The sequence below is a fragment of the Staurois parvus genome, unplaced genomic scaffold (genome assembly GCF_062004578.1).
Source record: "Staurois parvus isolate SC_StPar_1 unplaced genomic scaffold, SC_StPar_1.0 ptg000659l, whole genome shotgun sequence".
NCBI classification, from domain to species: Eukaryota; Metazoa; Chordata; class Amphibia; order Anura; family Ranidae; genus Staurois; species Staurois parvus.
This window is the reverse complement of record NW_028318455.1, coordinates 705,630-732,789: the sequence shown is the minus strand read 5'-3', so window position 1 is coordinate 732,789 and position 27,160 is coordinate 705,630. Positions and strand designations below refer to the sequence as shown.

Sequence of the window (27,160 nt, the reverse complement as noted above, 5' to 3'; positions counted from 1 at the left end):
TCCCCCTTCTTTGATTAGATAAGGAACTATTTTACATAATTTCTAATAACTTTTAAAGTGGAAGCTTTTCACTCAGTTTTTTATCACTAGTGGTTTCTGTGGCACTGAGGAAGAATTTCTGGGCAGAAGTGGGAGTCGAACAATAGTTTAGTAGGAAAAGACTCAACAAGTCACCAACACTCCTGGTAGAATGGGCAAGGCGGAACCTTGCCTTTGATCCCAAAGGAGTTAAAGGAGCTGATGAATCCACCTACACATACTGGATTGAGTCCGACCCCTGTAAGGACCATTGGGTAGAACAAAGATGAAATCAGACTGTCAAACAAAGCTGAAGACTTTAGACAAACCCAAACAACTCCATCATCATTCTTCAATTTAGGATGCTTAGGATTAGGTAAAAAAAAAAAAAAAAGACAGCAACACAATGATGGGACTTTATCAAAATTGCAGCAGCCAGAATCTGGAGCAGTTGAGCACAGCAACTAAACAGCTTCTTTCATTTTTAAAAGAAACAAGCTGTTTAATAGAACAATCTGAAGTTGATAGGTTTCTATGCACAACTGCTCCAGGTTTGTTCTGCTCCAGCATTGATAAATTCTCCCTCCAATGTCCTGATTCAGGTGAAACGAAGACATTACGTAAAGCAAGAAAGATGATTGAGGCCTAAACACCATCTTATCCAAGTGAGGAAAGAGGAAGGGGGTCCCATTTAATGAAGCACAGCCAAATCCAAGACAATGTGAGTCAAGGTAATGGCCACCAAAAGAGACAACCTTGTGCTTAAAGAGGTGTTAAACACAAAAGCAAACATTACATTGCAGCTGAGCAGTTCTGAGATGTTGCTGTAACTGCTTGTGTGAGCTCAAGTCTGGCAACAACTTGTTAAAGTGTGTAAATGTGCTAGAACATCTGACACTACCCTCCCCCAGGCTGACAATGCTGTTGTCCAAAGGTACCCCTGTGCTCCTTCATCCAGAGAAGGAGCACTATAATACAGGAGCTGTGTTAGTGGCCAGAACATAAGTTGAAAACAGAGGGGAAAAGACTAAAAAGAAAACTAATGTAGCCACCACTTCTGATGACTGGACTCATATACTACATCTTTTGGTTTGGGGTTGAGTACCGCTTCTAGAAATGACAACGTAATCTTCAAATTCCGAGACTGTAAAACAGGAAAAAAGATTTCACTGGATGACAGCAAGTCTGAGCTGGTATGCCAAGAGATTTATGATGTCTGCATACCATGTTCTTCTTGGCTAAGCCAATGCAATCAGAATCACTAGGATGCCCTCCACCTTTACCCTGTGTAACAGAAAAGAAGTTGGGAGTGGAGGGAAGGCAGTGATCAGAGAAAAAAACTAATCCGAAGGAGTTACGAGGACATCTAAGTCAATGGCCCATCCAGTTTGTTGCTGAATGTGGATACCAGGAGATCCACATTTGGGGTCCCCCAACACAGAGAAATCTCTGCAAACAACTTCGGATGAAGGACCCATTCTCCTGAATTTAGGCACTGATGACTGAACAAACCTACTAGTCAATTTTCCATGGTGGGAAAGTGTGTGGCAGAGAACACGAAATGTTGGGAGGGTGGTACCGTGGAAGCATAATTCTAGCACATTGCTTAGAAAGGCATTTGTTTGTTTCTTTATTTAAAAATAGCAAACATTTTCAAGTAGTTTAGTTATTCAAATGTTTTTTTTAACAGACATAGGCAGAAAAGTTAAATCTACTCACCTGTAGCCTGATCAACAAGGACACGAGAATTGATAATACGCCCAAACCCTGAAAACATATCTTCAACATCTTTCTGCGTCATTGTCCTTGGGAGTCCACTGATATATAAATTTGCATCCTTAATATTTTCTGAGCTTGGACGGGCAAAGGACACCTAAGAGAAGAAAACACGTGCAATTATTCAAATGCATGCACACGTATACACCCAAGAATATAACAGGATAAAGACCTGCAACACTTTTTGAAGTTGTGGTTTAAAATTATTCCACTAAGCCACTGACTCTGTACCAAAAAAAGCCCTGCAATTTCTCATTTTAAAACAAAAACCTCAAAGTGTTAAATATTTCAAATGGCTTGGAGTAAGTATAAAAAAAAAAAAAAATGATATATATATATGGATCAACTTTACCTAAATGTTAGTATCCAGTTATATTATGTGCATCTAGGAAAGAATCCGGGCCTTTTTTAAAGCAATCCACTGAGCTGGCCAGAGCCAACTCTTGAAGGAGTCTATTACACCTTTCCGTATTTGAAATTAAATCTCTTTTCTTTCAGACATATGAGTGCTCCCTTGTCCTCTGTGATGACCTCAGAGTGAATAACTCTACACCGAGTTCACTATCCCCCACCCCCTTAATCTCCTCTTCTCAAGAGAGAATTCAATTTATTTAATCTTTCCTCATAGCTGAGCTCCTCCATGCCTCATCAGTTTGGTTGCCCTCTCTGCACTTTCTCCAGTACCCCAATATTTGTTTTCTGAAATGGTGCCCAAAACTGAAATACATATTTTAGATGTGTCTTACTAATAATTTGTACAGGGGTAAAATAATCTCTCTCTCTCTGGAGTCTATACCTCTTAGTACAAGAGAAGATTTTGCTAACGTTAGAAACCGCAGCTTGGCATTCCATGCCATTATTAAGCGTATGATTTACCAGAACTCCCACATCCTTCACCATTGATTCCCCCAGTTGTACTCCCCCTAGTATGTAGGATGCATGCATATTCTTAGCCCCCAAGTGCACAACTTTACATTTATGAACATTAAACCTCTTTTGACACATAGTTGCCCAATTAAACAGTGCATTGAGGTCGGCTTTTAAGTTGGAGACATCCTGTAAGGACGTTATTCCACTGCAAAGCTTGGTGTGATCTGAAAAGACTGAAATGAGATTTTTAATCCCAGACCCCAATATCATTTATAAATACAATAAAAAGTAAGGGTCCCAACACCGAACCTTGGTGTACACCACTAACAACCCTAGACCATTCAGAGTATGAATAATTAACCACTACTCCCGGAATATGGTCTTTTAGCCAGTTTTCTATCCATTTACATACAGATTTTTTCAAAGCCTGTAGACTTTACCTTACACATTAGCCATATGTGGGAAACTGTGTCAAACACTTTTGCAAAATCCAATAAATCCTCATAAAAAGAAATCAGATTTGACAACATCTGTCTTTCATGAATCCATGCCGTCTGTTTTTTTCAAGCAAGAACTCATCTATGTGGTCTTTTATTAAACTCTCCAGTATCTTCCCAACTATAGAAGTTAAACTAACAGGTCTATAATTACTTGGTAAAGATGTTGACCCATTTTTAAATATAGGCACCACATTGGCCTTGCACCAATCCAGCGGTACTATGCCAGTCATTAACCTGTTCAAGCCGGCCGAACACAAATGAGCGGCCTCCCGACATCTGGGCCTAGACGCCGAGCGGCCGCACATTTGAGTTCTATTAAAAAAGAACATATGTGCTGAGAGCGCGCATCTTGCTATAGCAACTGGTTTCCTTGTTATTTAGACCTTTACAGGTGGTTGTTAAAAGAGAGGTTTCTACACCATGGTAAATATGGCCCTGTCCCAACTTGAAGATTTGTTGCTGTCGTCTCAAAATTACCTAATTTTCTTTCTTAAAAGGTTATATTGTCTCAGTTTAAACATTTAGTATATTTTCTATTGTGAATAAAAAATAGATTTATGCATTAATGCATTTGTTTAATGTAGATTTTACACAGCGTCCCAACTTTTTTGGAATTGGAGTTGTAAAACGTACACACCAAAACAAAATGGCTCCTAAGCGAGTGCAGCCTCTCAGAGATCATAAACACATGTACCACCACTGAAATAAGAATTGATTACACAAACTCTAATGCTCACCAGTACCGTCAATGTAGATTGACCTGCATTGAAAAATTTTACAGTGCAACTTTTCTCCTGCAGCATGGATTATACTACACATACTGTATAACTCCGTATGTGATGGGATGAGCCAGATTCTGAGCTAGCGTTGTATATTGTCATAATAACCCTTTCAATATAGAACTTACGGATGTGGTAGAAAACAAGAAGTTTGAGTTCTTAGACCTTGAACTAAGTTTTGATGTAGACCTCAAAATCATTTCCAAAACATACTTCTAACCTTCTGCAGGTAATTCCTACCTGCATGCCAATAGCCATCATCCTCCGAAGTGGATTAGATTAGATTAAAAAGGACATGCACCAGAGTTGAGGACTTTGACGAGTAGCGCTTTATTCTGAAGCAGAAATTCTTAGACAAATGTTACAATAAGTGTCTGATCAATGAGGCCTGGAATAATACAGAGGTGAGTACTTTGTGAAATAGAAAGAGCCAGCCAAAGAACCTAGGCCAACTAATGAGTCCAATGCTGTCCCGTTTAGTACTAGGTTTAACAATAAAGTCTTTAAAATAAGAAATGTGGTCTTGAAAAATTGGAACATCTTAAAACCCTTTCTTTCCAGTGTTCTCCCTGATAAACCCAATATTGTCAGATAGCCAAAAGAATCGAGAAGCCACATTGCTCCCAGTAGTCTTAAACGTATAAAAAACAGCACTCCAACACCTGTCTGGACTTCCATCTTTGACCAGTAGGGGAACTTTCGATGTGGAGTCATTAACTGTGGAACATGTCAGTACATGTGGCATAGCAAAAAGCAGTTATGGGTACTGATGGAAGAGTGCACCCCATTCGACAGTTTATCAACTGTGGGTCAAAATAGGTTTATGGCCTCCTGTGCCCATGTGGCCCCATATGTGGGTCGGATGTCACATGCCCTTAGGGTACTCTTTGATGAACATAAGAGGAACATCTTGAAGGCTTATATCAAACATTCAGTCCGCCATTTTAAGGTACACAACAAGGACCCTGATGGGTTGAGGGTTTTTGAGATCAAAATGATCACAGGAGATGCTGATAAGAACACAGAAGAACACAGATGTCGGCAGTCCTTCCCTCACACACTGTTAAGTGTTCGTACAGTTCGTACGGTTAACACTGATAATCGGGGCACAGATCATCAGTGCCTAGCAGTGTAGCCTCATCAGAGTGAAGAAAAACTACTTATTTGCAAAAAATGTTATAACAGAAAGAAAAACATTTTTTTCCCCAAACTTTTTGGTATTTTATTTGTTTAGCAAAAAATAAAAAAAACAAGCGGTGATTAAATACCAGCAAAAGAAAGCTTTCTGTCTCAAAAAAATAAAAACTTTATAGGAGTACAGTGTTGCATAACCACACAATTGTCATTTAAAGTACGACAGCGCTCAAAACTGAAAACTGGCCTGGGCAGGAAGGGGGTGAAAATGCCCAGCATTGAAGTGGTTAAAGAATACCTCTAGCCTCATCTGCAGGGCCCTTGAAAATAGAATTTCCCTCCACGGGGCTGTACGGGCCTTATTAAGGCGGAAGATGGCAGGATCTAGCACTGGAAGCATCCACTTGTGAAGAAAACTTTCCTCAATAGAATAGTATTGGGCAAATGCAAATGAACTGTGATAGCCTGGGCTGGTTTAGGAAATTTGAGCGACCTCAGAATGAGACACCTTGGGGTGAGCAGACTCAAGACTGCTCCAATACTAAGAACGAGCATAAAGAATCAATAAGTGTAGTGGTAGTATATAGTTACAAAGTCAGGCTGAGGAAGAAAAATAGAAGAAATCCACACTAGCAACTGATTCAGAGGAAGGCAAATAAACCCTTAAAATATGGTCCAATTATCTCCACCAGGGGGAAAAAATCCTTCTAGATCCCCTAAGATGGGGTGCTCAACCTCATGAAGAGTGAGGACCACTTAAATTGATTTGGTAGCCGGTCACAGGCCACAATGAACTAGGAGGTTTAACCACACCCCAAACCGCAAATGTAAATGAGCCCTTACTGCCATGAGCCTCCTACAAAGCTACTTTCACACTGATGCACTGCAGTTTACCCGCACAGCAGTGCACATGCTGCTTTCCTGCGGGTTAGCTGCACTGAGCCATTGGCATCTATTACACCTTGCGGTTGTGGTGCACTTTCTGAAAGCGAACCAAAACACCTGCATTCATTGCAACTGTGCAGTGTATGTGATGTTTGATACACTCACCTTTTTCTCTTCCAGCTTCTACTGGCATCACTCTCCAGGCTGCTAGAAAGGTCCCAGGTGAAGGGCACTTGGTATCACTCCGCTTCGGATAGGAGCCAGTGCTACAGAGGAAGCATCAGCTTATGTGGCTCCTGCTCCCTCCGCAACCAACTCTGGCCCCAAGCACCCTGATGCTCTAGGATGGCAGGTTGGCAACCCATTGATCACAATCTGGGCTTGCCGACCCGCCATTCCAAAACATGGGCATGAACTTTCCTGGTCTGAGGTCATGGGCTACATCACACAGCTCCACGGGCTACATGTGACCCGCAGGCCTTGGGTTGAGCACCCCTGTCATAAGGCAACTGGATATTCCCTTGATCAACAATCTGATGTTATTACTTGTAAAAAGTTAAAAACCTGTTGCATTCTGTCCAGCATTTTTGAATCAATTAACTGAGCTAGGTATAACTTGTTCTTTAGGAAGTCTATTCGACATCAACATCTCCACAGCTCTTATCCTGAATAAGCCTTTCTGTATATGGCCAATAAACCTCTTTCCCTCTAGTCTCAAAGACTGTTCATTGTAATGACCTTAACAAGTTTGCACTAGATTTAATATATGGGCCATTTATGTATAGGTGTACATCATGGTGATCATATCTTCCCCTTCTCCCCCCTCCCAAATGCTCCTTCTAAGGAGCAAAATACAGGTGAAACTCAAAAAATTAGAATATCGTGCAAACGTTAATTTATTTCAGTGATGCAACTTAAAAAGGTGAAACTAATATACGAGATACTCATTACATGCAAAGCAAGATAGTTCAAGCCGTGATTTGTCATAATTGTGATGATTATTATGGCTTACAGCTCATGAAAACCCCAAATCCACAATCTCAGAAAATTAGAATATTGTGAAAAGGTGCAATATTCTAGGCTCAAAGTGTCCCACTCTAATCAGCTACTTAAGCCATAACACCTGCAAAGGGTTCCTGAGCCTTTAAATGGTCTCTCAGTCTGGTTTAGTAGGAATCATAATCATGGGAAAGACTGCTGACCTGACAGTTGTGCAGAAAACTATCACTGACACCCACCATAAGGAGGGAAAGCCTCAAAAGGTAATTGATATGGCACTTTGGAACATCCAATTTCTTTTGCAAAGCACATTAATAGAAAGTTATGTGGAAGGGGAAAGTGTGGAAGAAAAAGGTGCACAAGCAGCAGGGATGACCGCAGCCTGGAGAGGATTGTCAGGAAAAGGCCATTCAAAAGTGTTGGGGACTTTCACATGGAGTGTACTGAGGCTGGAGTCAGTGCATCAAGAGCCACCACACACAGACAGATCCTGGACATGGGCTTCAAATGTCGTATTCCTCTTGTCAAGCCGCTCCTGAACAACAAACAACGTCAGAAGCGTCTTACCTGAGCTAAAGAAAAACAGACCTGGTCTGTTGCTCAGTGGTCCAAAGTCCTCTTTTCTGATGAGAGCAACTTTTGCATCTCATTTGGAAACCAAGGACCCAGAGTATGGAGGAAGAGTGGAGAGGCACACACTGCAAGATGCTTGAAGTCAAGTGTGAAGTTTCCACAGTCGGTGTTGATTTGGGGAGCCAGGTCATCTGCTGGTGTTGGTCCACTGTGCTTCATTAAGTCTAGGGTCAACGCAGCAGTCTACCAGGAGATTATGGAGCACTTCATGCTTCCTTCCATAGACAAGCTTTATGGGGATGCTGACTTCATTTTCCAGCAGGACATGGCACCTGCCCACACTGCCAAAAGCACCAAAACCTGGTTCAGTGACCGTGAGATTACTGTTCTTGATTGGCCAGCAAACTCGCCTGACCTGAACCACATAGAGAATCTATGGGGCATTGCCAAGAGAAAGATGAGAGACATGAGACCGAACAATGCAGAAGAGCTGAAGGCGCTATTGAAGCATCCTGGTCTTCCATAACACCTCAGCAGTGCCACAGGCTGATAGCTTCCATGCCACGCTGCGTTGAGGCAGTAATTACTGCAAAAGGGGCCCAAACCAAGTACTGAGTACATATGCATGCTTATACTTTTCAGAGGTCCGATATTGTAATAAGTACAATTCTTGTTTTATTGATTGCATGTAATATTCTAATTTTCTGAGATTGTGGATTTGGGGTTTTCATGCGCTGTAAGCCATAATCATCACAATTCTGACAAATCACGGCTTGAACTACCTTGCTTTGCATGTAATGAGTCTCTCATATATTAGTTTCACCTTTTAAGTTGCATTACTGAATGAAATGAACCTTTGCACGATATTCTAATTTTTCCGAGTTTCACCTGTAGTTACATACTTAGTCTGGATTAAAAAAAAAAAAAAACAAAACACCAAGTCAAATTCATTCTACTGAAAAAACAAAAACACCACACACTCCATATACACAATCCTATAACCACAGCTGATCCAGAGGAAGGCACAAAAAAACAAAAACAAAAAAAAACAAACAAATAATACAGCATAATCTAATTTACGCCAATAAGCGAAAAAAAAAAAAAACCCAACTTCCCTGGAGGCAATCCGATCATCCCCGGATTAACTATCCCTGGTGTTATCACCTATACATATTAGCATCCAGTTATATTTTGTGCATTTCGTTACGAAAACAGTGCTTTTCTTAAAAAAAAAAAGACTAGCTTCAATTTTTTTTTTTAAATTACAACCTCCCCTATGTACCATTGTATTAATAATGTACCTCTGTTGCAGAAAAGAAAAAGCTGTCTTTAGAACAGGCCTCACCTCAGCCTCTAGTGTGTTTCATAAAAAAAACTCCTCTATTACTTCCTGCTCCATCCTGGAATTTGGTATTTGGTATTTGGGCATGAAAACCCTTAAAAGGAAGTACTTCACCAGATGACCTCATTAACACACACACACACACACACACACACACACACACACACACAAACACCTGCCCTCCCCCTCCAGGAAATTCCATGTGGGTACAGAGGTGGGAGCAATCATTATCAGTCTATATATCATTATATGTTCTCACTAAATACACAGCCAGTGATCACACAATGTAGCAAAGATATGTGGAGCAGAGCTGTAGTAGTGGAAACAGAAGAAATGTGTCCCTGGAAGTCTGTAAAGCTCACCATATACTATACAAATCAGTTTTCGCACCATTATACACCTAAAATGCTAGTCACACTTTGGTGCCATTGTTACCGGCACACCAAACATAGAAGTAAGCATACATTTTGCCACATGAAGAAAAAGGAGCAATGAATGCAGCAAAACATGCAGTGAAAAACAAAGTACCCACGAGCCATATGTAGGGCAGCCCACTTTTGTTGCCAGCAGTTTAGACATTAATGGCTGTTGAGTTATTTTGAGGGGACAGCAAATTTACACTGTTATACAAGCTTTACGCTCACTACTTTACATTGTAGCAAAGTGTCATTTCTTCCTTGTTGTCACATGAAAAGAGAATATTTAAAAAATGTGAGGGGTGTACTCACTTCTATGAGATACTGTATATATTTATGAAACGTTCTAGAGCTTCTTTGCTGTGTTTTTAAACTGAATGCGTTACCCCATGCGTGATGAGCAGCTATGCTCCAAAACGCCCACAAAAGTGTGAGTGGTTCCCTCTATGTGAATGGGGCCTGAGTGTCTCCATCCACTCCCTCCACTATGTGGCCATACACTATGTAATCCGATTGTACATTCTCTGCACAATATCCCTTAGATTTACCAAAACTATAGAATATGAGGATCCACCTAAAAAATCTACTCAATTTGTATCAAATCAAACAGGCCCTTGCACTACATAAACCGATGGTAGATCTAAGGGATATTGCACAATCACATTGTACAGAAAGTTGGTAAAACTAAAACAAGAGGCGGTGTAGTAAAGAGGAAGGTGTGGTCCAGAGCGCTCATGCATGCCCATTTATGTGATGCACTTAGGCAGTGCAGGATGGGATATGATCTACAAGTAGTGATGGAATCAGAAAGCATTATTTAAAATTTCAAACAAACAGCTGAGCTTGTACACAGCTCAGCTCCCAAAAAGTATCACAGATTCAGTATCCATATACTATGGAGAAGTTGCAGAATGTGTTTTGGGGTGTGATGCCGTATACCCATGATGTGTGAAAAATAAATAAAATTACAACTGTGAAAAAAAAGAAGTGTCTTTTTCCAAAAACTTGTGGCAAAAAAACAGAATCTTCCATGGACTTGAGATGCCTCTAAGCCTTGGGGTGTCTACTTTCTAAGAAGGGGTCATTTGTACTGTCCTGGCATTTTAGCACATCAAGAAATGATAGTGTCAAAAACTCAGCTGCTTAAACGCTGTGTAAATGCCAACATATATTCCATAGTTTGTAGATACTATAACTTTCCCAAAAAACAATTAATATACACTTATTGGGATTTTTTTTTTTTTTTTTACCAAAAACAAGTAGCTAAATACATTCTGGCCCAAATTTCTCAAGAAATTTGATTTTATTAGATAGGTTTTATAAAAAAATTTTCAGTCTTTTTTCATTTATAGAATAATAAATTAAAAAAAACAGCGGTAACCAAATACTACCAAAGGAAAGCTCTATTTGTGTGAAAAAAAGGATATAAATTTTACTTGGGTAAAGTGAGCAATTGCCATTTCACATAGCACAGGGCTGAACAGTAAAAAAAAATGTCCTGCTCATGAAAGGGTTAAAACATTCCAGAGGTCTAGTGACAAGACACATTATAGCATAATAGTTATAACATTTATGCTACAACGTTTTAACGTTTTTTTAATTAACACTGGTCAGAAAAACAAAAAGCAAAAAGACAAAAAAAAAAAAATATGAGGGAAGATAACCTGCAAGTGAAATAAAGAAGAACTGAAACAAAGAAAACTGAAGCAAGCTCTACAGGGGTTGGAGGGAAAAAAAATGGAAACACTATATAAATTTGCAGGGGTTAAAGTGAAGACATGTTTCACGTTGAAAGTAGAAGTTATGTAACATTCTTTTGTTTCTGCTGTGTGATGGGACACCGAGCTAACAGGTGGGAAGCCTCACTTTCCGCATTCACTATGTGCACTGCTAGTAATACGAAGTCATATCAGAGCTTACTGAGCTTCAAAGAGGGCAAATTGTTGGTCCCCGCTTAGCTGGTGCCTCTGTGAATGAAGTTTCCAATTTGTCGTGTAGCGAGGTAATGTATCAAAAGGTTATGACAGCATAACGTGATTCTTTTTATACTTCTCTGAGTTCATTGACGGACACAAAAGCTTCATCTTTAACATTAACAAAGCAGCGTTTTACGCCCCACCTACAGGAATAGGGCACTAGGCAGAAAAAAAATTAATAAATTGGCACCTCCTATGGGTGGTCTTCTCTCAAGATAAAACCACCTCTCGGCTATAGGTCTCCAGTCTGTCCCAAGCAGTGTTGACGGAGAGATCTCCCTAGAGGGGTGGGTGTTGTGTCCGTCAATGAACTCAGAGAAAGGTATTTTTCTTACACTCATTGATGGACACAGTGGCTTCCTCTAACATTAGCGAAGCAGGGATGCCCCCCCCCCAAGCAGTGCCAGAATTAGGGGTGGGGAACCATACAATGTAGAAAGAAAAAAAACAACAACCCAGGACTACAAGCCAACATTCCGAAAGACCCCAAAAGGGGAGGTCCAGGAACCCTACACTTTGCAGCCAAAACTAGCATCAGAGGGTGCCAACACATCGAATTTATAGAACTTCATAAATGTGTGCACAGACAACCAGGTTGTCGCCTTGCAAACTTCAGAAACAGACGCCTGATGTCAGAACGCACAGGAGGTGCTGACCACCCTAGTGGAGTGCGCCAAAACCTGGAAGGGAAGTTCCTGCCCCTTACCAGCATATGCCTGAACAATAGTCTGCTGAATACGAGAAATAACATCAGAAGATGCCGCTAAGCCCTTCTTCATACCATCCATGAGAATGAAGAGAGAGTCGGACCTGCAAAAGACAACCATTGCAGAAAACTACATTGAAATCACGTGGGCCACATCCAGGGTATGCAGGGCCACTTCTTTAGGGTGCGTCAGTCAAGAACACAGTGAGGGAAGAACAATGCCCTCATTCAAATGAAAATCCGACACCACCTTTGGTGGAAAGGTAGGGGAAGGCTGATTAACCAACTTGTCCTTGTGCAAAACCATATAAGTTGGCTTACAGTACAAAGCTGCCAACTCCGACACCCTCTGAGCAGAAGTGATAGCGACAAGAAAGGCAACTTTTCGCGAAAGCATTAGCAAGGGGATTTCCCGAATGGCCTCAAATGGAGGCCTCTGAAGAGCTAACATCACCAAATTCAAATCCCATGGTCACAAAGGGGAGCGCGCATGTGGGACCACGTGACGAACCCCCTGAAAGCATGGACCAAAGAATGAGTAGCTAAGGGCCGCTGGAGGAAGGCAACACCCGAGCCTACACACCAACCAATATAGGCTCTCCAGGTGCGATGATAAATCTTCCGGGAGGTAGACTTAAGGGCCTTGAACAGAGTCGGAATCACCAAGCCAGACGCTACTTCAGAATCTGGTTCGCAGTAGCCATGCGTCAAAGCCAGCAGTGATAAAACAGGGTGAAAGATTCCTTCGGACTCTATATTGCGTAGTAGATGAGGAATCCATCAAACAGGTAGATTTGAGTGTACTGATCCTACGGCGTCACCAGCTGCATCCGCCAGGGGATACAACAATCAATTTGGGCAGGAAACCAGAAGTTCCACCTCCGGAGTCCCTCAGCGAATGCAGAGCTGATGGGACACGTCTTGGTGTAGGAACCACTCGCCCTGATCCAGTGTCTGACGGCTGAGATAATCAGCTTGCCAGTTTTCGATGCCTGGAATGTGTACGGCGGGCAGAGCTGGAACGAACCACTACGCCCATTGCCGAATGTGAGATGTCTGTCTCCAGCGCTAACTAGCACACTTCTCGTGCCCCCCTGATGATGATTGACATACGCCACCACAGTGTAGTTGTCCGACTGAATTCTGGTCGGCAGACGGTCAACGGTCCGTTTGTCCAATGAGTCAGAGACGACCTGATTGCCTTAAGCTCCAGGATATTGATGGATAAGTGAGCTTCCCCCGGAGACCAGCGACCCTGAGCAGAAACTGCTCCTAGGACTCCTCCACAGCCCGACAGGCTGGCATCTGTTGTAACCACAGTCCAGCAAACGGGGAGGAAGGACTCTCCATTCCATAGAGCCGGGGACCTCATCCACCAAAGAAATGAAGCACTTGTCGAACGTTCCAGGTGAATCTGAAGGTCCAAAGAGGCAGAAACCCTGTTCCATTTTGATAGGATTTCCCTCTGCAGTGTTCTCATATGAAACTAGGCATATGGAACCGCTTCGAAGGTAGCCACCATCATGCCCAACGCCTGCCTAAAAAGACAGAGAGCCACCTGCAAGCCAGGAGATGCTGAACCAGCTACTGGAGCTTCAACTATTTCTCCGAAGGAACACCTTGACCTGCTCTGAATCGAGAATCCCATGTGATCTCAATAAGGCTCATGGCGAGTGCACAATTCAGCCTTAAAGACACACTATGACTGAACTTTAAGAAAGGACATCAACTGTACTTGTACTAGTTTAAAGACCATCAATGCTGGCTGACTATTGTAGGACACGAATTGTGAGGCACTGGAGCAAAAATGAAAATCAGCAGCAAAACACTTAAGTATTATTGAACACAGAGCGTGTCAGACATACAGTTGCAAGAAAAAGTATGTGAACCCTTTGGGATTACGTGGAGTTTTGCATGAATTGGACATAAAATGTGCTCTGAACGTCATCTAAGTCACAACAATAGAAGAACACAGTCTGCTGAACATAATACTACACAAACATTAGATGTTGCCATGGTTTAATTGCACATAACATGTAAACATTCACAGTGCAGGGAGGAAAAAGTATGTGAGGCCCTAGCTTAATGACTTCTCCAAGAGCTAATTGGAGCCAGGAGTGAGCCAACGTTGACTCCAATCAGTGTGATGATATTGGATGTGTTGCTGACAGCTGTCCTGCCCTTAAAAAACACACACCTGTTTTGGGTTTACTGGTTTCAAGAAGCACTGTCTGATGTGAACCATGCCTCGCAGAAAAGAGCTCTCAGAAGACCTGCGATCAAGAATTGTTGACTTGCATGAAGCTGGAAAGGGTTACAAAAGTATCTCCAAAAGCCTTGATGTTCATGTGTCCACGGTAAAACAGACTGTCTACAACTGGAGAAAGTTTAGCACTGTTGCTACTCTTCCTAGGTGTGGTCGTCCTGTAAAAATGACTGAAAGAGCACAGCACAGAATGCTGCATGAGGTAAAGAAGAATCCCAGAGTGTCAGCTAAAGACCTACAGAAATCTCTGTCACATGCTAACATTTTTGTTGACACATCTACAATAAGGAAAACATTAAACAAGAATGGAGTACATGGGAGGACACCACGGAGGAAGCCATTGCTGTCCAAAAAGAATATTGCAGCACGTTTGAAGATTGCAAAAGAGCACCTGGATGTTCCACAGCACTACTGGCAAAATATACTGTGGACAGATGAAACCAAGATTGATTTGTTTGGGAAGAACACACAACACTATGTGTGGAGAAAAAAAGGCACAGCACACCAACATCAAAACCTCATCCCCACTGTAAAACATGGCGGAGGGAGCATCATGGTTTGGGGCTGCTTTGCTGCCTCAGGGCCTGGACGGATTGTTGTCATTGATGGGAAAATGAATTCCAGAGTTTATCAAGACATTTTGCAGGAAAACGTACGACCATCTGTCCGCCAACTGAAGCTCCGCAGAGGATGGGTGATGCAACAGGACAATGACCCAAAGCATACAAGTAATTCAACAAAACAATGGCTGCAACAGCACAGAATACACCTTCTGGAGTGGCCCAGTCAGAGTCCTGACCTCAACCCGATTGAAATGCTGTGGCATGACCTTAAGAGAGCGAATCACACCAGACATCCCAAGAATATTGCTACACTGAAACAGTTTTGTGAAGAGGAGTAATCCAAAATTACTCCAGATTGTTGTGCAGGTCTGATCTGCAACTACAGGAAACGTCTGGTTGAGGTTATTGCTGCCAAAGGAGGGTCAACCAGTTATTAAGTCCAAAGGTTCACATACTTTTTCCTCCCTGCACTGTGAATGTTTACATGTTATGTGCAATTAAACCATGGCAACATCTAATGTTTGTGTAGTATTATGTTCAGCAGACTGTGTTTTTCTAGTGTTGTGACTTAGATGACATTCAGAGCACATTTTATGCCCAATTCATGCAAAACTCCACGTAATCCCAAGGGGTTCACATACTTTTTCTTGCAACTGTATGTGAATAAATGCATTATGGTCATTAAAACTTAACTTAAAATTTTTCAAGATTCCTTTGTCATGCAGGCATTTTGAAATATGATTGAACTGTATTTGTGTTGAGTTTGATGGGGTCTTACATAATCACAAAAAAATTTTCAGGAAGCAAAAATTCTGAGAAAAAAAAAAAATTGTTGTCCAGTGTGATTAGAAGCCTCACTGTTTAAGGTGGGGAAATGAGATGCAGGGATCTAGAAGCAAATAGTGTGGACACTGATGACAAACACTGCCCAGAGCAAGCACCAGTTGATTACAGGTGGAAAGTACAATCTCTCCCAGAGATTTGGGTACTGCACATAGTAATGACCCTCAGAAATCCACCAGAGCTGTCCATTCCATAAAACCAGACTAAAGTAGAAAAAGTGATATAGTCATTTAAAAAAAATATATCCAGGATGAAGAAAATAAAGAATCGTTAATTTCCATACAACCCATTAAAACCACTTACCCTCCTGAGGACTTACCCTCCTTCCTGACCAGGCCATTTTTTGCCTTACAGCACTGTGTTATTTTAACTGACAAATGCACGGTCATGCAATGCTACACCCAAATGAAATTTACGTCCTTTTTTCCCCATGAATAGAGCTTTCTTTCGGTGATATTTAATCAACTGTGCAGTTATTTTTTGCGCTATAAAAAGATAATGACCGACAATTTTGAGAAAAAAAAATATATATTTTTGACATTTTGCTATTAAACAAGCCCAGTAAAAAAAATTTAAAAAAAGTCAAATTTAAGCCAAAATGTATTCTGCTAAATGTCTTTTCTAAAAAAAAAAATCCCAATACATGTAAATTCATTTATTTACGTGAAAGTTCTAGCGTTCACAAATGGCAGTATAGATATTGAAATTTTTTTTTTTTCTTACTAGTAATGGCGGCGAACAGAGACTTATAGCAAGAGTGAGGCAGACATTCAGATACAGGGGGGAACTGACTTGGTGTCACCGACATCCCCAGTGACACCAATACAGCGATCTGTGCTTTAAAAAAAAAAAAAAAAAAAAAAAAAAAAAAGCAGACACTGTACTAATGGCACTGGGCAGGAAGGGTTAACATGAGGGGTGATCAAAGGATTAACTGTGTGATGGGAGTGTTTAACTAGGGGGCGGTGTGTTGGTGCTTCTATGTAATCACACTGCTCTGAATGGCTGTGCTGTGCATCCAGAGCAGTGTGCCCAAGCTAACAGGTAGGAGGACTGTTAGTAAACAAAACAGTCCCCCTCCCCGTTGGAGATGCTAGGTAATCACCGGGCGCCAGCGGGAAATGCAAAATCACGTACATATACATGTGATTTTTGCGCACCCTTGCCACCCTGTAACAATATATCTGCTATGGGACGGCGGGAAGGCGGTTAAGCAACAAACAGTAAATGGGACTTGTAAGACCAAGAACCATTTTGTGCACGGACCAAATTTAAGACTAACTTAATAGGAGAATCAGAAAATACTGAAGGACAACACAAAAAACGAATGTGTGAATTATGCTCCCAACCAACCCCCAAAAATCGCAAAAGAAGCAAATAGGTCAGTATTTGCTATACAAATGAAGAAAAAAAAGGGAGATAAAATGCACGTGCAGTGGGGTTTCCCCCTTACTGCAAGGGTTAAAAAACAATTTTTGTTTAGGATACTAATAAAAAGCAGTTTTCTTTATCAATTGAGGTTCACGGGAGTAAAGTTATACCTGGACATTTGTGTTATACTACCACTTATAGGATGTTTGGACACTGGATGTTTCCTCCAAGTCGCTAACCTCCCTGGAAGCTGAGGTGGACGGCAGAGGACTGGATGGCCTAGCATGTTGACTAGCAGATTGCTGTCCAAAAGAGAACGGAAGGACTAAAACGTTCCCACCAGCTCTTTTAAAAGGGGAGAGAAGATTTCTGCTTAACTAAGTCAGCTACACAAGATTTACACAATGGCTTGGACCAGGAATCCCAAAGGGTGGTTGTACAGGAGGGACATTTCATCTTGGGTGGGGGATGAGAGTGCCTGCTTTTTCCTATGGCTTTAGCCTGTCAAGATAAAAAAATGACAGCAAAAAAAAAGCCATAAATAACCCTATAGAGAAAGACTGTCCCATACAGCACCCATCCACCGGTCTAGCCCATAATCCAGCCAACCTAATACATATCCCAGAGAAGTAACTTTGGGAGTTTATTGCAGGCTCCTCCCCCCAAAAACATCCACAACGGGAAAAAAAAAAAAAGCCTCAAGGTGTGTATATATATATATATATATATATATATATATATATATATATATATATATATATATATATATACACATGCACAGTCAGGTCCATAAATATTGGGACATCGACACAATTCTAACATTTTTGGCTCTATACACCACCACAATGGATTTGAAATGAAACGAACAAGATGTGTTTTAACTGCAGACTGTCAGCTTTAATTTGAGGATAATTACATCCAAATCAGGTGAACAGTGTAGGAATTACAACAGTTTGCATATGTGCCTCCCACTTGTTAAGGGACCAAAAGTAATGGGACAGAATAAGAATCATAAATCAAACTTTCACTTTTTAATACATGGTTGCAAATCCTTTGCAGTCAATTACAGCCTGAAGTCTGGAACGCAGAGACATCACCAGACGCTGGGTTTCATCCCTGGTGATGCTCTGCCAGGCCTCTACTGCAACTGTCTTCAATTCCTGCTTGTTCTTCCATTTTTCCTTCAGTTTTGTCTTCAGCAAGTGAAATGCATGCTCAATCGGATTCAGGTCAGGTGATTGACTTGGCCATTGCATAACATTCCACTTCTTTCCCTTAAAAAACTCTTTGGTTGCTTTTGCAGTATGCTTTGGGTCATTGTCCATCTGCACTGTGAAGCGGCATCCAATGAGTTCTGAAGCATTTGGCTGAATATGAGCAGATAATATTGCCCGAAACACTTCAGAATTCATCCTGCTGCTTTTGTCAGCAGTCACATCATCAATAAATACAAGAGAACCAGTTCCATTGGCAGTTATACATGCCCACGCCATGACACTACCACCACCATGCTTCACTGATGAGGTGGTATGCTTTGGATCAGGAGCAGTTGCTTTTCTTCTCTATACTCTTCTCTTCCCATCACTCTGGTACAAGTTGATCTTGGTCTCATCTGTCCATAGGATGTTGTTCCAGAACTGCAAAGGTTTTTTTGGATGTTGTTTGGCAAACTCTAATCTGGCCTTCCTGTTTTTGAGGCTCACCAATGGTTTACATCTTGTGGTGAACCCTCTGTATTCACTCTGGTGAAGTCTTCTCTTGATTGTTGACTGACACACATACACCTACCTCCTGGAGAGTGTTCTTGATCTGGCCAACTGTTGTGAAGGGTGTTTTCTTCACCAGGGAAAGAATTCTTCGGTCATCCACCACAGTTGTTTTCCGTGGTCTTCCGGGTATTTTGGTGTTGCTGAGCTCACCTGACCGTTCCTTCTTTTTAAGAATGTTCCAAACAGTTGTTTTGGCCACGCCTAATGTTTTTGCTATCTCTCTGATGGGTTTGTTTTGTTTTTTCAGCCTAATGATGGCTTGCTTCACTGATAATGACAGCTCTTTGGATCTCATCTTGAGAGTTGACAGCAACAGATTCCAAATGCAAATATCACACTTGAAATTAACTCTGGACCTTGTATCTGCTCATTGTAATTGGGATAATGAGGGAATAACACACACCTGGCTATGTAACAGCTGAGAAGCCAATTGTCCCATTACTTTTGGTCCCTTAAGAAGTTGGAGGCACATATGCAAACTGTTGTAATTCCTACACTGTTCACCTGATTTGGATGTAAATACCCTCAAATTAAAGCTGACAGTCTGCAGTTAAAGCACATCTTATTTGTTTCATTTCAAATCCATTGTGGTGGTGTATAGAGCCAAAAATGTTAGAATTGTGTCGATGTCCCGATATTTATGGACCTGACTGTGTGTATATATATATATATATATATATATATATATATATATATATATATATATATATATACACACACACACACACATATACACACACACTGGAGCCCTTGCCCCTGCTCCCGCCACTACTGCTGGTTCCACCAGCTCCATAATGCAGAGGGCGCAGTGACAATCCACAGGCTGTTCCTTTTTTAAATTTTACCAGTATTGTTGCCGCTGTAAGGACTGGAAATATACACCAGCTGCGGCCCGCCCCTTCCTCCTGCACTCTAGCAGCCAAAAACCAGAAGCCAGTCTGTGCCCCACCGAGAATCCGCCCCTTCTGGACGTGACATCACCCACCACCAGGATTCACCGAGAACAGTACTCCCGAGTGTGCTACGGTCCTCCGCCTGCTCCCACGAGTCTTAGAGGCTGGAAAACTCAGTAGTAGGCCAAAGCCACACCTGGCTGGGAAGGAGGAGAGGACTCTGGAGCATTCCCCCGCCCCGCCCCCGTCAGGGGAGGTGCTGGGATGGCCCAAAGAGATGAAAACAACAAAAAAAGGTATGCCTAAATGCTCCCCACCTAAAAAGCGCAGCACAGCACTTTCACCACAGTGTTTCCTGGGAAAAGGGGTGGAGCTAAGTTCTCTCCAGGTGCGGTCCTGAAAAACTATTTGGGAAATTAAGCTAGCCTCCCCCATACAAGCCCACTTGCGACTGTCATGCCTCAGTTTTTTTCTAGTTTCCTAGGAAATTGGAGGACGAACACTACTTTTTCAGAAATGTTCTCTTCTATCAACATGCTTGATACTCCGTAGATGTTATTTCTGTTCAGTCAAGACTTCAAATATGCTACTTGAGGTGTTTTCTACAAAGAAGCTATCCAGAACTATATATTCTCTGTAATGGCTCTGGAGGCCATACCGAACATCTAGCCCATGATAGATTTCACCATGTTCAGCAGGCAGCTGTTTAACCCCAACTAATATCATGCGTATCACTAGGTAAGCTATAGTAAATGTGTCTATCCTGAGTTCATAATGACCATTCTTACCCAGCTATTTGTATACTTGGTGCTGTGATGTCAGCCACAGTCCTGAATTTTTGAAAGTTGTAAATTCTTGCAAACCTCAATCAAAATTACTGAAACAAAAAAAGGTTGGCAGCTTTGTAACTAAAATATACAGCCATTACAAATAAGTGTATTGGCTATGCCACCCGTATTCACAAGCCAATGATGGCCCATGGCTACTTTTAGTTGCGGTTGTCTACCGTAATTTTACTATGAGTGCTCTACTAATTCCTAGTGACTTTATTCTCTCCTGGTGCTCAACCCAAAACACAGTAGGTGATGTAAATAGAATGCCAGATATATGGCGAGCGCTGAGTATTTGAAAATGCTAGCACAAAACTAGGCAAAGGTAACAAAACCCACAAGAACTGGTATAAGTAGAAGTGCAGTGCTAAATATTGAATTCCATCATGAAATGTTATGGTGAACAACCAATGTTATTAAACCATATAACACAGTCTTAATGTATTACATATATAACTAATCAAATATTGAACAAAAATAAAATACAAACAAAAATGTCTGTGGTACTACAAATCACAGCAATACCAAAGTGATAAATGTAATAGTGCTCATCATCCAGTGAAGAAATCCATGGTACTACAAGGCACAGCAATACCAGGTGAGATATTGAAAAGGTGCTTATAATCCAATGTGGGAATCCACCTCTTATGGATATGCACTCACCAGAACGCTACTGGTATAGTAGCATTTGTGCTGATCCTATAGAAGATCTCAGAAAGCAATATATAGGGACCAGACTTATCCAGTAAATAGACTTAAGAAAGCCAACAGGGGGATCCCCTTAAGAGGGAAAAGCTGAACACCAAGAGTCCAAGGTTCAGCATATAACGCAGTATTTATTAAAAGTTTTAAAACACAATCCATGTGGATAAAACATTCATATGTGCGCACATCACATACCAAGATGGCCGGCACTCCGAGCTCCGGCCGCGTGACGTCAGCATGTAAAGCTCCGCCCAACGCGTTTCATACGCATGCATGTCCTCAGGGGTATATGGCTTTCTGAGATCTTCTATAGGATCAGCACAAATGCTACTATACCAGTAGCGTTCTGCTGAGTGCATATCCATAAGAGGTGGTGGATTCCCACAATAGATTAGGAGCACCTTTTGAATATCTCACCTGGTATTGATGTACCTTGTAGTACCATGGATTTCTTCACTGGATGATGAGCACTATTACTTTTATCACTTTGGTATTGCTGTGATTTGTAGTACTACGGACATTTTATGTTTGTATCTATCACATGGGTATTGCTGAGACTTGACGTAAAATGGACATTTTTAGAGGTATTTTATGTTTAATATTTGATTAGTTATATGTGTAATACATTAGGACTATCACATGGTTTAATAATAGAGGTTGTTCACCATAACATTTCAAGATGGAATGTAATATTCAGCGCTGCACTTCTACTTACACTAGGTGATGTAAATACAGTAAAGGAAATAAGTATTTGATCCCCTGCTGATTTTGAACGTTTGCCCACTCACAAAGAAATGATCAGTCATAAAAATCGAATGGTACGTGTATTGTAACAGAGAGACAGAATAGCAACAAAAAAATTCAAAAGAAATGCATGTCTAACAAATTATGCACTGATTTGCATGTTTATGAGGGAAATAAGTATTTGATCTCCTAATATTCAGGAGGATTTCTGGCTACCAGGTGTCTTTCATACAGGTAGCAAGCTGAGATTACAAGCAGTCTCTTAAAGGGAGTGCTGCTAATCTCATTTTGTTACCTGTATAAAAGACACCTGTCCACAGGAGCAATCAAACAATCAGATTCCAAACTCTCCACCATGGCAAAGACCAAAGAGCTGTCCAAAGATGTCAGGGACAAGATTGTAGACCTACACAAGGCTGGATTGGGCTATAAAGCTATCGCCAAGCAGCTTGGTGAGAAGCTGACAACAGCTGGTGCAATCATTCGCAAATGGAAGATAAACACAAAACTGTCAGTCTCCCTAGGTCTGGTGCGCCATGCAAGATCTCACCTCGTGGAGTGTCAATGATCATGAGAACAGTGAGGAATCATACCAGAACTAAACGTGAGGATCTTGTCAATGATCTCCAGGCAACTGGGACCACAGTCACCAAGAAAACAATTGGTAACACACTACGCCGACAAGGATTGAAATCCTGCAGTGCCCGCAAGGTCCTTCTGCTCAAGAAAGCAGATGTCCAGGCCGTCCGAAGTTTGCCACTGAACATCTGAATGATGCAGAGGACTGGTTAAAAGTGTTGTGGTCAGATGAGACCAAATCGAGCTCTTTGGCATCAACTCAACTAGCCGTGTTTGGAGGAGGAGGAATGCTGGTTATGATCCCAAGAACACCATCCCAACTGTCAAACACGGTGGTGGAAACATTCTGCTTTGGGGGTGTTTTTCTGATAAGGGGACAGGACAACTGCACCACATCAAAGGGACGATGGATGGGGCAATGTACTGTCAAATCTTGAATGAGAACCCTCTTCCCTCAGCCAGGGCATTGAAAATGGGTCGTGGATGGGTGTTCCAGCATGACAATGACCCAAAACATGAGGCCAAGGCAACAAAGGAGTGGCTCAAGAAGAAGCACATTAAGGTCCTGGAGTGGCCTAGCCAGTCTCCAGACCTTAATCTGATTGAAAATCTGTGGAGGGAGCTGAAAGTTCGAGTTGCCAAACGTCAGCCACCAAACCTTAATGACTTGGAGAGGATCTGCCTAGAGGAGTGGGCCAAAATCCCTCCTGAGATGTGTGCAAAACTGGTGGCCAACTACAGGAAACGTCTGACCTCTGATTGCCAACCAGTGATTTGCCACCAAGTATTAAGTCATGTTTTGTGAAGGGGACCAAATACTTATTTCCCTTATGAACATGCAAATCAGTGCATAATTTAAGACATGCATTTCTTTTGAATTTTTTGTTGCTATTCTGTCTCAGTGTTACAATACACCTACCATTCGATTTTTAGACTGATCATTTATTTTTGAGTGGGCAAACATTCAAAATCAGCATGGGATCAAATACTTATTTCCTTCACTGTAGATTGCTTCTGATCATCAGCCCGTGGTTTACCTGCAGTCATTTTGTCAGTCTTCAATAACCCAGCCTTAATTTCGCTTTTCTATCCATATCCTTCTTGCTTTTACTAAAGTTTGAGCTTTGTCCCTTCTCTCATATACACATATTTATGGTGCATGGCAATTATTCTCTTTATTATACATCATATATAAATACCCTGCTCATAATCGTTCTACCCTGAATGTACAGCTACATTTTTGTATATTGTTTTATTTTTACTCTTTTCATATTTTGTTATCTTATAGATGTCTTTTGCTGTTTTCCTTCCACCTACAAGTGACATCCAAAACACCTGATGGATAATGAACTAATTAATCTAATTGATGATGCCATGTGCAGTGGGAGGAGGTTTTACAAAGGTTATCTTTGTGCCTAGTACTTAAATAGGTTTTTTTAGAGTTGTTTTATGGCTATAAGGTTTCTCACCGAAACGCGTAAGTGGCTGTAACTTGCACACTGTACCCTTTATGAATTAAGTACTTTTATCGGGAGAAGGAGTTGCCGGTTCTTCATCTTGTACGCCTATGCTGTTCAAAGTGCCAGGAAGACACTGAGATTTGGAGAACCGTTGGTCTACCTCCAGGGGAATTCTACCTAGGCGTACATTTTTGTTTGTTATTTTCGCTTTTGCTCACTGTAGAGTCCAGAGTTGCACAAGCAGCAGGGGTGGGTGGATCTGTACAGACATTTCAGCAGTGAGAACAGCTACTACAGGTGCATCTCAATAAATTAGGATATCAGCAAAAAGTTAATTTATTTCCGTAATTCAATTCAAAAAGTGAAGTTCATATATTATATAGACTCATTACACAGAGTGATATTTCAAACATTTCCTTCTTTTAAGTTTGATGGTTATGGCTTACAGCTAGTGAAAACTCAAAATTCAGTATCTCAGAAAATTAGAATATTGTAAAAAAGTTCAATATTGTGGACTCATGGTGTCACACTCTAATCAGCTAATTAACTCAAAAACACCTGTAAAAGGTTTCCTGAGCCTTTAAATGGTCTCTCAATCTGGTTCAGTAGGTTACACAATCATGGGAAAGACTGCTGACTTGACAGTTGTCCAGAAGACAGTCACTGACACCCTCCACAAGGAGGGCAAGTCACAAATGGTCATTGCTAAAGAAGATGGCTGTTCACAAAGTGCTGTATCCAAGTATATTAGTGGGAAGTTGAGTGTAAGGAAAAAATGTGGTAGAAAAAGGTGCACAAGCAACAGGGATAACCGCAGCCTTGAGAGGATTGTGAAGCAAAGGCCATTTAAGAATTTGGGGGAGATTCACAAGGAGTGGACTATGGCTGGTGTCAGTGCTTCAAGAGCCACTACACTCAGACATATCCAGGACATGTGTCAAACCACTCCTGAACCAGAGACGTCAGAAGCGTCTTACCTGGGCTAAGGAGAAAAAAGACTGGACTGATGCGAAGTTGTCCAAAGTCCTCTTTTAGGATAAAAGTAAATTTTGCATTTAATTTGGAAATCAAGGTCCCAGAGTCTGGAGGAAGAGTGGAGAGGCACATAATCCAAGTTGGATGAGGTCCAGTGTGAAGTTTCCACAGTCAATGATATTTGGGGAGTGATGTCATCTGCTGGTTTTGGTCCACTGTGTTTTATCAAGTCCAAAGTCAGCGCAGTCCTCTATCAAGAAATTCAAGAGCGGTTCATGCTTCCCTCTGCTGGCCAGCTTTATGGAGATGCTGATTCCATTTTCCAGCAGCACTTGGCACCTGCCCACAAGTACCAATACCTGTTTTAATGATCATGGTATCACTGTGCTTGATTGGCCAGCAAACTCACCTGACCTAAACGCCATAGAGAATCTGTGGGGTATTGTCAAGAGGAAGATGAGAGACACCACACCCAACAATAGAGACGAGCCTAAGGCCACTATCAAAGCAACCTGGGCTTCCATAACACTGACCGCCTCCATGCCACGCAGCAATAATGCAGTAATTCATGCAAAAGGAGCCCCGACTAAATATTGAGTGCATACTATACTGTACATGGACATAGTTTTCAGTAAGCCAACATTTCTGTATTGGTCTTTTGTAATATTCTAAATTTCTGATATACTGAATTTAGGGTTTTCACAAGCTGCAAGCCATAATCATGAAATGCTTGAAATAGATCACTCTGTGTGTAATGAATCTATATAACAAGTTTCACTTTTTGAATTGAATTACTGAAATAAATTCATTTTTTGATGCAATTCTAATTTATTGCGATGCACCTGTATACCTTGCGCATCTCAAAACCATAAAACCCGTACTATTCCAGCTCCCCCCAAAATAGGATTAAAAATCAAAATACACTAATTGCTATAGTTGCTGTTCATAAGTGGCATACAACTCACTTTTTATAACCAGACTTTTAACAAAGCGCTATGCAATAATATACACAACACATAAAATTGTCAAACCCAAAAAAATCTGTTATAGGTGCCTCATCTATTTTCCTTGTTCAAAGTGCTTAGGGCATAACTTCATCCATAAAGTGGCCATGTGCTCTGTAAACCATCTCAGGTGCTTCCACACTCACCAGAAGGTAATGACCCCCTGCAATAAGAGTCAATAGCCAGCTCACACGTAGTATCTTTCCTGGAAATTTCACTCTCATGGGTTCCTCACTTCGCTTTAGCTGGTACTGTCCAGGAAACACCACATTTTGTGTGCAGGTAAGTATCACTCTCAATATGCAGACATCAGTGCTCAGGCACCAAAAGGGTGAAGAGGCCATCATAGTGTAGCATTTATTTTAATCAGTAGACTAAAATCATTATACCCACTTTAGGACAAAGAAAACAGAAATAAACAACAAAGGCTGGGAGGCTTCAACGTGATCCCTAGTGATGGTTAGGAAGGGTTTAAGCTAGAGGAGTGGGATACACTTTTTAATCAGATTGAAAAAAAGAAAAAAAAAAAAAAAAGAGACTTCTTGAATTCATAGTTTCTAGAAGGAAAAATAAATTACAGACATAAGAGCGTAAAATAAAAACTCTGAAAGAAAAATTTACACCTGTAGTGGATCCATTGCAGTTTAAAAAACAAAGGAATTAAAAAAAAAGAAAAGAGAAATAGAATATGGACACTAATGATTATAAACAACAACACTGTGTACAAGAGGACAAGGGAGAGGCAAGGTGGGGGGTAGTGGTCAATACTACAGAAGGAGAGTGAGCAGAACGGTGACCAATGTGGCATCCGCAAATGAATCCCCAGTGGTACATGAGAGAAGAAGAAAGAAGAGATTCAAAGGATGTACAGCAGGGCAGGGAAAAAAAAAAAAAAAAAAAAAAAAAGGATTAGGACAAGGGATCTTTCGTTTGAGTTACATCACATTCACGGGTCAGGAACTGAAAGTACTTGAATTAGGGTTAATATATGGCTCAGATAAAATTAACTAATTTGATGCATATTGTATATAGATCTACATACAGTTGTGTTAAAAATATTAGTGTGTTTAAAAAAGTGGGTAAAACTCAAAATCCTTATAACAGCTTTTATTACATACACGCAAATACACTGGGAACGCTGCAAACTCTACTCCAAATCAAAACATGAAGAAAAAAGTTTCAGA

General features: G+C 41.1%; 1 protein-coding gene across 1 annotated transcript in view; it reads right to left on the bottom strand.

Annotated features, from left to right (window-relative positions):
• The window catches only part of ELAVL1 (ELAV like RNA binding protein 1), a 140,547-nt gene that overhangs the window by 43,799 nt on the left and 69,588 nt on the right, over positions 1-27,160 (bottom strand). The window contains exon 4 of the mRNA XM_089694312.1: positions 1,738-1,891. Coding sequence (XP_089550438.1) covers positions 1,738-1,891 — 154 coding nt within the window. The remainder of the gene's footprint in view (positions 1-1,737; positions 1,892-27,160) is intronic.